This window comes from Phragmites australis, chromosome 7 (genome assembly GCF_958298935.1).
Source record: "Phragmites australis chromosome 7, lpPhrAust1.1, whole genome shotgun sequence".
Classification (NCBI taxonomy): Eukaryota; Viridiplantae; Streptophyta; class Magnoliopsida; order Poales; family Poaceae; genus Phragmites; species Phragmites australis.
This window is the reverse complement of record NC_084927.1, coordinates 34,933,813-34,946,554: the sequence shown is the minus strand read 5'-3', so window position 1 is coordinate 34,946,554 and position 12,742 is coordinate 34,933,813. Positions and strand designations below refer to the sequence as shown.

The 12,742-nt window shown below is 42.9% G+C and overlaps 1 protein-coding gene across 2 annotated transcripts; it reads right to left on the bottom strand.

Annotated features, from left to right (window-relative positions):
* Positions 1–2,629: 2,629 nt before the first annotated feature.
* LOC133925013 (putative disease resistance protein RGA4) lies at positions 2,630–11,007 on the bottom strand. Of its 2 annotated transcripts, none has more exons than XM_062370812.1 (3): positions 9,990–11,007; positions 9,642–9,818; positions 2,630–6,936 (listed from the first exon to the last, which is right to left on the bottom strand). In XM_062370812.1, the coding sequence occupies exons 1-3, from the start codon at positions 10,276–10,278 to the stop codon at positions 2,927–2,929; spliced, it is 4,476 nt and encodes a 1,491-aa protein (XP_062226796.1). In that variant the 5' UTR covers positions 10,279–11,007; the 3' UTR covers positions 2,630–2,926. The 2 variants fall into 2 exon arrangements, with proteins under 2 accessions (XP_062226796.1, XP_062226797.1); XM_062370813.1 differs by having other exon boundaries at positions 9,654–9,818.
* Between the last annotated feature and the right edge of the window lie 1,735 nt (positions 11,008–12,742).

The window sequence follows — 12,742 nt, the reverse complement described above, 5'->3', positions numbered from 1 at the left end:
CCGGTGCTTGTACTACTATCATCACAGGATTATCCGGTGCTCACAATTTTCTGAGCCGTTGGGGCAACGGCTAGTTGGCGGGTTTGAGGCTATAAATACTCCTCCACTCAGTCATTTGAAGGTGCTGGAGTCCAGAGAAGTTCATGTACACTTGAGAAGACATCCAAGCCACCAAAGTGCTTAAGTGATCAAATCCAAGGCGATTAAGCACACCATTAGAGAGTGATTAGTGCTTGTAGGCCTAGAGAGAGTGTAGCTAGTTGATAGCTGCATAGAGAGTGGATCAAGGAGTGATCCTAACTTGTACCAAGTGGTACGCCGGCACCTTGGAGTCTTGGTGACTCGCCGGTAAGCTTGTTGACCCTCCGACTTGGTGTGGAGAGGCGGCAAGGTATTTGTGCGGGGACGCGGAGACCCTTGCCTTTGTGGCTCAAGCTCCGAAGTGATCACGGCGGCGAGGAACCGGAAGAGAGGCTAGTGGTGAGACCTTGCCTTGGTGGTTTGGTGGCTCATCCGGGTAGAGGCCTTGTCTTTGTGACTTGGTGGCTCAAAGGCCGTGACCGGGTGCCGACCGGGAGCATATCCTTTGTGGAGCTCCAACGTGGACTAGGGGTGGCTTTCATGCCATCGAAACCACGGGATAAAAATCCTTGTGCCGAGTTTGTTCTCTCTACCCTCTTTACACTTCCGCATTTACATTCTTGCAATTTACCTTACTAGATAGGTTGCAAGTTTCCTTAATCGGTAGAGTAGACACGCTAGATAAACCTAGAGCACATTTAGATAGAAATTGATATAGGTTTATCTTGTGTTATTTTTTGAGCCAGTTTAGTTTTAAGTGTCCTAATTCACCCCCCCCTCTTATGACGTCACCGATCCTTACACCCTTCAGATCTGTAGCAGCAGTTTTGGCTTTGCAGGACCATTTTTTAATTTGATTATTCCCAAAAAAAATCAAATTCGAGAATTTGTTTTCCATTTTTTTTTTTCATTCACCGGCGGATTTCAGAATTTTGAATTTCATACATACAGAATATCTATACAAAAATTCTGAAATTCGAAATTTAACATTCAATTTTTAAAATTTGAAATTCTGAAAATTTGAAAATTCTCGAATTTCACTACATACAGAGCTATACGAAAATTTTGAAATTCGAAATTCTGAAATCCGCCGGTGAATGAAAAAAAAATGGAAAACAAAATTCTCGAATTTGATTTTTTTCGGAATAATCAAATTGAAAAATGGTCCTGCAAAGCCAAAACTGCTGCTACAGATCCGAAGGGCAAAATGATCTTTTCATGAACACTCTCTCACATGAAATCTAAGAAAATATTATTCTAATGGTTATAGTGTCATGTGGCAACAAATTTGTAATGTTTTGCGACTAAATACTGAAACGGTGTGAAATGGCAAATACCAGCAAAGTTCAGTGTCCCGTAGCAAATTTCGCCTTGTGGTATTATAAGTAGCAAGACATTATCTTAGTCCGGTGATGACTATTGGTGTGATGAGAGTTATAACAGCTTTTTTAGATGCATACGCCAGATAAATGTTAGCGACCATCTAAATCTGTGTTCATTTTAACTATTTGTACTAGTGATGTTGCTTGTTGTGCGAAAATTCTACCCTTTGATATCAACAGTTGCCTATGCTGTTTTACTAACACCACCAGACCTTAATTTTTTGAAATTGCAGAAGACCTTAAATTGATTTGTGGCTATTTGAGTATTTGGCAACTTCGGAATTTCCAGTTGCTCGAAGCTTTTCATGAAGCATATCTGTGCAATGTTTGTAAAAGTTGCAGGCGTTTGTTTCAGCAAGTACCGGTGTTTCGTTCCTGCAAATTGAAACGAAGACTGATTGGTTGTCTTCAATGACAATCAAAGGTGTGACATGTTTGCCTTCAAAAGGCCCAGACAGCACAATGAACTCGTAAGATATAACATCACAAACACAGGCCACAAAACTCTCACCACGTGGAAAATCAATCAGCAGTAACAGAGTGCGTCGCAGGCTGCATACTCAGGGCCTCTTGAACATAGGATTCTAAAAACATAGGAATAAGAAAAACGCAGAATTAGAATATCCTAACACCTTGAATCCTATAATGGAAAAATACAGAAAAACTACAGGAATGATCGTTTGGATGGAGCGCAGGAAAAACACATGAATCAAATGAACACAAAGGAAATTCCATGAGGTTGGACCTCATGTTACAATTCTTCCAAAATTCCTGTGAAAAAAAACTATTTCGTAGGATTTTCATAGAAATTTGAGAAGCCTATTCCTTTTTTCCAAAGGACCCTTATAGGAAAATTTTCTAAGGATTGAAATCCTCTAAAATTCCTATAAAATTTCTACAATCCAAAGGATGCCTCAAATTTATGCACAAACTAGCTGGCTGCTGACTGCACCATCCTGATTTGTAGCAGAGCGAGATAGAACTGGAGAGTACCTTGTTGTAGTTGCAGAGTATTTTGCATGGTTAGCAAGAAAATTTTGGATACGCTTATTTACTCCATTTTTTTTATGAAAAGCACATTATCTTCAGATATATCTCGGAGTCCCTTCTGTAGTCAACGAAATAAGTGATAATCATCCTTTTGAACGAGCAAAACAGCTACCTCGTTGAACATGACATCACACAAATTCTCTGTTGGCTTTTTCTAAAATCCCAACAAGTTTATAACAAAACATGAGAACCGTATCCAGCAACATGACCACGTGAGGACGAGGTTCAGAAGTGAAACAAAACCTGTACATAATCTGGCACAAGAAATCCAGTTTTTGACGCTTTTGAGTAAAAAGAACCACACTTGTGGACTCTCGTCTCGCGAGCATGAGCCCCGCAACAGGTGATCCCGGGAGGAACAGGGATGCCATGAACACTCTCTCGAACAGCTTGCAATTGTATGATGCTCGTATTCATTCTGAAGAACGCCACTGCAGCCCAAGCGTTCTGCATTGCTCAGATAGCTCATCGCTGCACCAGCTAACATCCAGCTCTTCCAGCGTAGGTGGGAGGCCCATTTGTGGCAGTCTTGAGATACTCCCGCAATCGAAGATCTTCAACCTCTTGAGGGAGGGAAGGCTGTGCAGACCCACAGGAAGATCTGCTAGACTCCGGCAACCCCAAAAATGGAGCTCCTGCAGGGACGAGAGGAGCCGAAGCGCACTCTCTTGCTCATCTGTTAGTCTCGTCACTTGGCTCAAATGAGTGTGAAATTCTAGGCGTTGGAGGGAGGTGAGGGTCCTGCAAAATGACGTGGTAAGGATATAGTAATCGTCGATCTCGAGGCTTTCCAGTCGAGGGCGCAGGTCATAGCCCTGCCTTGACAGATCCTCCAAACATAGGAGAAAGCTGGGCCACTTGGATACTCTCAAATGCCTGAGAACGCCAAGGAATTCCAAGCCCTCTAGTGCCGTGAGAGATCTACAATCACGAATATCCAATTCCTCCAGTGCTGTGCTAGAATGCAGCTGTAGAGATTTCAAACTTGGGCTGCCCCATATTTCTAATTTTTTTAGGCGGGTCATATTCCCTGGATAGCAGAGCTGCAGCGTTTCGGGGGAATGGGGGGTTTCCGGGGAATGGATGAACTCATGTCCTTCAAGGTATATCACAAGTTTACCAAGTGAATCCGGAAGAAGCCATCTTTCGCTTGCCTGGTCGTTGTTTTCGGCTTTACAGGCCAATGACGAGATAAGCTTGGGGCAGCCCCAAATTGTTAGCTCCTCAAGTGAGGTGAATCTAGCGAAGCCATCCTTGGTCCCGTAAAATGTTGGATCACCACAACACACAATAGTCATGTTCTGGAGAGAGGAGATGATATTTAATGGAATGCACAAGAGTCCATTTGAAGCTGAGCTTGTCGATGCATCATATGGATTTCCTGATGATGAAGCCTCCGGAGATGAGATCAGATTAGGTAGGCTACTTTCTTCCTCTTCCAACGATAGCCCTCTTAGGTGACACCCCTCTAAATGTAATTCCTCAAGGGCCTGCACCTGTTGAAGCATCCTAGATAGCCAGCTCCAATTTATTTTACCACTCATGATCGCAAGATGCTTGAGAGATGGAGGGGCAATGAAATTCGCAGCTGCCATGTCTTCATCGGTATCCTTACTCTGGTATATTTTCAACCGCTTCAAGTTGACGAGTTGCCTGAAACCCTCGGATATAGTAAATGATAGATTTCGGCATCCTACTAGTATCAAGTGAGACAGGAACCTCAAGTTATGGAATGCCAAAACATTGTGATTCAGTTCATCCAGAGAACCAATTGTTAATGTTGCCCTTGATGATCCTTTCATTTCCGGAAGCTTTGGAACTCCGCGAATGGACAATTGAACAATAGCATTTGAAGGTGGTAGAGGATATGATACCGTTAAATAAGGACAATCATGGATGGTAAGCTCTCTAAGACGGGACAACCATGACTTCTTCTCGATTTTGTGTTTCTCGCAGCTCTCAAAGAGAGGAAAGGCCTTCAGTACGCAGCATCTCTGGATATTCAGTACCCTTAAACTAGAGTTCAAACCCCTCACGGAATTGCAGGAGCATTTCTCTAATTTTGGCATTTCAATCAGCACCAGCTCGTCCAATGAAGGAATCAATACTTCTATTACTTTCTGCATTTTCCTTAACTTCAACTTTGTAAGAAACGAAAGCCTCCCCAAAGATGGGAGTATTTGCCATTCTCCACAATCCTCTAGATGAAGAGTTTGCAAACAGCTAACTGAAGTGGCAAGCCAAGCTGGGGAGGTAACACCGCTGTACCCAGAGATTTGAAGATGCTTTAGGTTGCGATGTGGTTCAAGACCTTCAAGAACCTCTTTCGCTGTGTCAACAAATTGTTCAGAACTTCGACTATCATATCCATCCTGTGACAAAGTATTCTTCCAAGACAAGTGTAGCTTTTGTAAGTGTTGTTTATCTCTCAGTTTTGCTCCATAAGCCTCGGCACTACTGACATTTTCGAGTTGAAACACACCAAGTTGTACAAGCTTGTTCATGGATTGAAGTTGTGTTATCTCAGAGCAGCTAGAATTTTGATCCGTGAAATTCAGCACATCTTGATGATTGCTCATTTCACCAACACTAGTAACAGAAGAGCACGCTCCCTTTGTCACAACAAGATACCTCATGCTGACAAGATCATTCATACCATGAACTATAGTTGGGTGTCCAGCATCTAATACTTCAAGATGGTAAAACTTGCTCATAGGTATAGGCAAATCTTCACCAATCCATTTGTTCTCAAGTTTCAGGTAGCGAAGATGGGAACAATTTACCAAACTGCGCAAGAAGGAAACAAAATCAGCATAAGTTGCAGAGATTTGCAACAAACGTAAATTTCCGGCCTCTTTGAACATATTCTGGAAGTCTTCAAAAAAAGAGGGGTCGTAATGGCCAATTAACAACAAGGACCTCAGCTTTCTCACAGATTTAATTTGCCGCAGTTTTTTGTTAATATTTTCATGAGAAAATGTAGAATCAGTAACTATTGATAGATGGCGCACAGTTGGTAAGATTTCTTCACAGTCCCAGCCATCTATAGTGCCAAAATCAGCTCTTGAAACCTGCCATGCTAAATCATGCATAAGATCATGTATGACAAAGCATTCCAGAGAATTCCAATCCCTTCCTATTTTCTGAAAGAAGCCCGAGTCCACCAAATCAGCCAAATAGGCATTCCCTGCGTCCTCTAGACTTTTACTGGTACGGCTACCATCCACAAATCCTTGTGAAATCCAAATTTTGACTAAGTCTGCTCCATCAAAGTGATAATCCTTGGGGAACAGGCAACAATACCTGAAGCAATTCTGCAAGTGGCCTGGTAGGCAATCATAGCTCAGCTTTAAAGTAGACATGATGCCTTCGCTTTCTTGTAGGGATTTCCATTCTTCACTTTTTCGAATCTTAGTCCAATAAGAAAAGCTAATATCCCTTCTTAATAGCGCACCTACAGTTTTTGCTGCTAATGGGTTCCCCCTCAAATCTTGAGATATTTGCTTCCCAATATTGTACAACCTTTGATCTTCATATTGTTGATCACCAAATGCATATGATTCAAATAGTGGCCAGAAATCATCCCCTTCCAAAGCACCTAACATGATTGGTTCAACTGTCCTTGTCATTTCTGCAACAGGCAATTTTCGAGTTGTCACAAGTATCATATTATCCATTGCCTGATTACGTTTCAAAGGAGCTAATAGTTTGTTCCAAGAGTGTTCATTCATGTCATCCCAGACATCATCCAAGACAATTAGAAACCTCCTAGATTTCATGTGTTTCTCTAGATCCTCCTGAAGCTTGTTCAAGTTGCTTGTTTCTGCTTGCCTTTGTTTAGAGACACAGTCTAACATCTCCCATGTCAGCCTAACTACATTAAAGTTATCAGACACGCAAACCCATATCTTGATTTGAAACTGATTTGCAACTATCGGATCATTGTACACAAGTTGTGCCAGAGTTGTCTTCCCAATGCCTCCTATGCCTACAATCGGTAGGACAGTTATGCCATTGGATCTGTTACTTGCCATCAGCTTTAGGATGGATTCCATCTCTGAATGCCTCCCATAAACTTTGGGCTCGACAAGATATGATGATGTTAGTCGTGTGTCCTGGGGTGTACTCGGACTCAAACTAGAAGTTCCAACGAACTTCGATTCATTTATATGGAGAGTGTGACTGACATCACGACCAACACGTTGTAGTGTACCAGCAATACGTTGCATCCTATCAGAAAACTCACGCTTGTTTTCAAGGTATGTGTAGGCATCAATGTAGTGGTCATCTTCTCTCTTCCTTTTCCCCCTCGAGACTAAGTTGCCACAGATGCCGATTAAGGTGCTTCTAAGCTGTTGAACGGACCACGTGGTTGAATTTGCAGTATTGTGCGCAGCAGTGGCTGTACCACCCTCAGTATTACCTGCAAAGTAAAAGGGAATTTATATCACTTTGTTGAATTCCGGAAAGGAATCCATGTTAACAAATGTACCAATGGCACAAAAACACTCGACGTGAACAAAATTCATAATTTTAGTCTGTGTGTTTCAGTTAGATGAATCTTTAGTTAGAGATTGTCCATATTGGTCATTTGACCAACTTTACTAATGACTGTGATGCCTGCTTTGGAAAAAAATTTTGAGTACAAGTCGGACGGACACACACCATACTCACGCTCACATCCACCAACGTGTGTGCAATTGTGCACCCTATCACACGTCTAAACTAGATTGGAGGCCTAGCCTCATGTAGCAAGGGCATACGCTTTGACCACTGAACGTACCCACATGTGCATGTATTGTTTCTTTCCCGGATTTAATCCTAGGAAAATATAAGCACATATGCTGAGTCTATGACTTGAACCCAGGTGGGCAGGTTCCACCACAAGGACCCGAACCAACTAAGTTGTTCTCTTTGATTATGGCTTCATGGTTGCACCCGGTTCATTCCTTACTATTAGGGATGAAAACGGAACATGAAATTCCCATCTCGACCCATACTGTTTTCCCTTTTTCCCTAACCGCTTTCCATATTTTCGGAAACGATACTATCATCTTCCCAAAATTTTTGCCGGAGTCACGTTTATAGGGAAATTCCCCTCGGGATTCCCGTTTTTACCTAGCAAGTACACTTAGTCCATACCCCACCCCCACGTGTGATCACCTCCATAGGCGAGCCGATGGCGTCCGTTGCCATCGCCCGTGACTGCCTGCACACGCACCACCTCCATCGACAGCACCGCCATTGCTCTTGCATGGCCTCCTACACATTCTTTGGGCCCTGCTCCACACCACTGCATGCCTCCCCGTGCCTTTGCTCAATGCCTTAGCCCGCCTCACAAACGGTCAACTCCGCGTTGTGTTGACACCAGTTATTGTATATTTTAGCATCAAATTCTCTCAATATATTATCTGAACTATCATCATTATTGTTGATTATTGTCTATAACCCTAACAATTCTCGCATATAGTGTTGTTTGAGCATGTTTTACAGAAATATCACAAAAGACGACAGAAAAGGGCAAAATTGGGCCTCACTAGAAAAGGCCTAGACTTCACCAGCCATATAGAAGAAACCTCGGCCAGGTGGCCCAAGGACAGCATAGTATCGTATGGCACTAGGCCTAGTGCCGCACGGCACTTGGCCCACAAGGCCCACCTTGGCCCAACCAAGGCTGAGGGTTTCCCCTCGTGCAAGTCTTCCAGAAACTTCCCTAGATTACCGTGAAGAATATTTGATAAGCATAACAAGGAAATTCGAAAACCGACGATGATACAGACTCCTCCCAGAGTCTATTCCAAAAAGATTTGACATGATGGACCCGCATGGAAGGCACACGGGGCCTTCTAGAAGAACTAGCACCGACATATGCAAAGGTGAGCACGCAAACCAAAAAGGGTGCCACATGACATTGTCTTTGTTATGCACAACACCAATTGCCCCCACCTCGAGAAACACGCCACTGCCTTCCAACACCCATATAAAACGAAGAACACGGTGCCCAGACCATCCAATCTCGAGTTCAGAGCCAATCTTGGCGTTTTCTTGCCTTAGCTTAATGATTAGTTGGCTAGATTGGACACGCTCTATTTGCTTAGTTTGTATTTGTTGAAGGGCGTGGGTGTGACTAACTAGCCACATGACATGTGCTCTCGGGGAACGCACGAGGGGTCCGGAGGAAATAATCAGGAGAATTTATAGATCTAAGGAAGCTTAATCTTTCTTAGGCAATTGTATCTTTCTGGTTGAACTAAACTAGTAACTACCGACATCATGATTATCAAATTATCTGGCTGTAACTCGCAAATTTGGTTTATGCTTTCATAACCATTAATCCGATCTCTTTCATCAATTAATGATAAACATGTTATCTATATGCAATTAAGGATTCATGCTTAGAATCAACTTGTTATGATAATTTCTCTACTGGTTTGGTTGTTGATCCTTGTGGATTCAGTAAACATTGGAATACTCTAAGGGAAAAGATACAATTGACCCGTGCGCTTGTGGTTAGTAATTTGTGTGCGTAGTAGACGTCAACACGTTGTCGCAGCCTTCCCCACGCGCAGATTGAGGGAGAAGTGGCAGATTAATAAGGAATGATGAGCGCCTACCTTTATCGATGGGACTAGGGCATGAAGTTTGGCTTCAGCTGGGAAGGAAAGCAGAGAAGATGGAGGTGTTGGATCCGGTGCTGGCGTTGTACAGGAGGGATGGCTGCGGTGGCTCTGCTTTTGGCTGAGGTAGATGGCCTGATGAAGAAGAACAGGGAGATGTTGCGCTGCTCTGGCTATGCTGCTTAGTGGGCTTGGATTGGGGTGGCGTGGTGTTTAAATGGGCTACTGAGCTTGGCTAGGATAGTTGGCCAAGTGAGACTATAGCCCATTTGTATTCCTTTTTCCTATGATGTTATGTGATATATCCTCTAATTAGTCTAATATAAGTCATCATCATTGATGTATCCATTTTTTGTACCTATTTATTTAGTGTTTTGTTGCATTTAGACTCATATTTGCCTATCATTTATTTGATAAATAAATAAAATAATGACCAGATCCTGTAGAAACTCTTAATCTGACAACGTCATGGCCGACATCTCTAGTTTACCAGTAATGTGTTTTATCCTACCAGAAAACTCACTCATGTTTCCCAGGTGTGTGTCGGCAGCAATCTTGTGGTCATCTTCTCTTCTCCTTTTTCTCCTCGAGTTGCCCGTGGAGACAAAGTTACCACATTTGTCGATTAAACTGCTTCCTAATTGTTTAATGGAGCTAAACCACCACGCGGATGAAGTTGCAGTATTGTCTGCGAAGTGAAAGGGTAGATCACTGCGTCATATTCCGAAAATAAATCAACTGGAATTTATGTTAAAAATGTAAACCAGTTTGGCCAATCTCACAAAACACTTGAAGCATATTAAATTCGCAAAGTACCAAATTTATGACCAAATCCTTGGGATTGGTATGATACACATACCACTTGTGACCTGTTCTTTGAGGCGGTAGTAGTCGAGCTCGTCCATCACGTCCTCGGCGTCGTACAGCAGCCCCTTGAGATCACTCAGAGACTGAGCCAGCGGCTGGTTCTCGATCTTCCTCCCGTTGGCAGCAGCAAGCACCATCTGGACATACCTCATGGCTGACTTGAGCTTCTCCACATCGTCGGCAAGCCCAACTTTGCGAGTCCATGCAACCAACTTTTCAGAGAAGCAGAGGTTCAGGACGCTTTCCACCAGGCACCCGATTACAGCTTCTCCCACCGTCATCGCCTCGTGCTGAGAAGGATTTCGGCAGAAGCAGTTGGTGCACAATGAAGGAAGAAAGGAGATGAATGGGGGAGGAAAGGATAGGAGAAGAGAGCACCAGATGCAAATTTTTTTGGGCGACAAATTAAGTGGCAGTACTGTCTGATTTGGGTGGTGGGCAGGGAGCCATGGAGCCGTTCCGTGTGGACGAGATCACACGCGCGGTCAGCGAGCCAACCCGCGCGACGGGCCAGTGGCCGCGACGACCTGCTGCTGGGTACCAAGTGGATGTCCAACTTTCAGTAGAAGAGGGGATTGGGAATCCTGAACTCTCGAATCGAATTTGAAGTTCCAAAATCGAAACTTCCACCGACAGAATTGACAAAACCAGAGGTGTCATCGACTGCGGAGGCGAGCGGGGCGAGGCCACGAACGCGGTTAGGGTTTCTCTTTGCCGCGCCCGGGGCGATTTGAGTTCCGTGGCGGCGACATTGGAGCAGGGTGGAAAGTCGGCGGCGGCGGCGGATAAGGCCATCAGCGGCGGCGGCGGCGACCGGGATTGGCGGAGGAGCGACTCGGAGCCCTCGAGAGTATGGACATCTCCCCCAGGCGATGTGGACGGATTGAATCGTGCCGGGCGCGAGATTGGACGGCGGGCGTGGACAGAGCCTCGGGAGCTGACAATGCTGATTCTTTGGTGCAGGGGAGGTTGTTTTAACAGTAGTGTTCGAGTGCTTGGATGATGCGAGTTCTTCTTGGTCTGGTGATGACCATTAGCGTGATGAGCGTTATTTCAGCTTTTTTTAGATGCATACGTCAGATAAATTTTAGCGACCATCCAAATATGTGTTATTTTAACTATTTGTACCAGTGATGTTGCTTGTTGTGCAAAATTCTACCCTTGATGTCAACAATTGTCTATGCTGTTTTACTAACCAAGACCTTAATTTTTTGAAATTGCAGAAGACCTTAAATTGATTTTTTGACTATTTGAGTATTTGGTAACTTCGGAATTTCCAGTTGCTGGAAGCTTTTTCATGAAGCATATTTGTGGAACGTTTGTAAAAGTTGCAGGCGTTTGTATTAGTTGTTCAGCAAGTACCGGTGTTTCGTTCCTGCAAATTTAAATGAAGACTGATTGGTTGTCTTCTCTGATGATTCCTTAGGTTCACTCAGATAATTTATGATCTCTTACAATTGACGAGAATATTGTTGATGAACTGCTGACACGGTGTTTCATTCAATCTTGGATGTAGTATCAGACTGTTATCCAAACCGAGTAAAGAGCTTCTTGTCTATCCTCCCTAGACGTATACATGTTGAAGAAACCAGCTCGTGATGCCCTGCCGGTGTAGCACAGACCACGTATGAAAGCCAATATATTTAAGTAAAAATAACCTGTAAGGGAGATACAAATTTCTTCTTATTAAAGACAATGCCATTCTTACAAGATTATAGGGACTAACAAAATGTAGCCACCACCGTTGGTATATAGGCTTTCAATTTTTACTAAAACCCATAAGCCAGTTAACATATGGTATAGTTTGAGCATTTTATGGTTGATAAAGATACGATGCCACACGGACTATGAATCATACAGAACGGGCAAATCGACAACCAAAAAAGAGGTACTTAATTGTCTCAATTTTATGGTAAAAGCAACACTTCTGATCTCTAATCTATTGTTTTTTACTTAGATTATTCTTTGTTAACAATACACCCTTCTGTAAATACCAAACGAAGATTTTAGTTTTTATTGGTATTTTTAATTTCCACATTTAATTATTATGGATTGGCTCATCCCCTTGCACCATAGCCCTATATACAGCATTGATCGTGAACCTACTAGTTTTGCTTAAGGTCCATTTAAACTCATCTTGATCCTCAGGCAAAGTGTTGTTGAGATGTGTCATCAATTCATTTCACGTGAACAAACATTGGTCGATTAGATCCCATCTGAAGGATATATTGGTTGGGAATGATTTCATTGACTTTGCAACCGAGGCTTGCTTGTTTCTCGCATATAAAGAAGGATATTGGACTCTAGGTGGGGAATTGCTTAACCAAATATCCTCCTAAAATCTGATTTCAGAGTCATCTTTTATGTTGAATGTGCCATAACAGAAAAGAGTATTTTTCAATTTCATTAGTCCGGTCCAGAAGTGAGTCACCTGATTTTGTAGTACTTCTTGTCAAATCCCATCCTCTATCAGTAATTTGTATAACCACTTACATGGGAGTGAGATAATTTGGATATCCATATCTTTTATCCCTCGTCCACACTTGCCTTTGGGTTTGCAAAGGACTTTCTATTTCACTAAACGGTACTTCTTTTTTCGGATTATCACTTTGTCAGTAGAATCGAGAGCAAAAATAATCAAGCCTTTTTAATACCCTGTGTGGGATTTGGAAGAAGAATATCATATAAACGGGTAAGATACTAAGTATTGAGTTTAGAAGTACCAGTCGGCCATCCGCAATTAGG

Bases quoted from the DNA above. Each gene is read 5' to 3' on its own strand.
- LOC133925013 (XM_062370812.1), bottom strand. From the start codon at position 10,278: ATGACGGTGGGAGAAGCTGTAATCGGGTGCCTGGTGGAAAGCGTCCTG. The intron at 9,819-9,989 runs GTATGTGTATCA...TTCACTTCGCAG, and splicing joins CAAAGAACAGGTCACAAGTG to ACAATACTGCAACTTCATCC. The intron at 6,937-9,641 runs GTAGGATAAAAC...TTTACTTTGCAG, and splicing joins AAACATGAGTGAGTTTTCTG to GTAATACTGAGGGTGGTACA.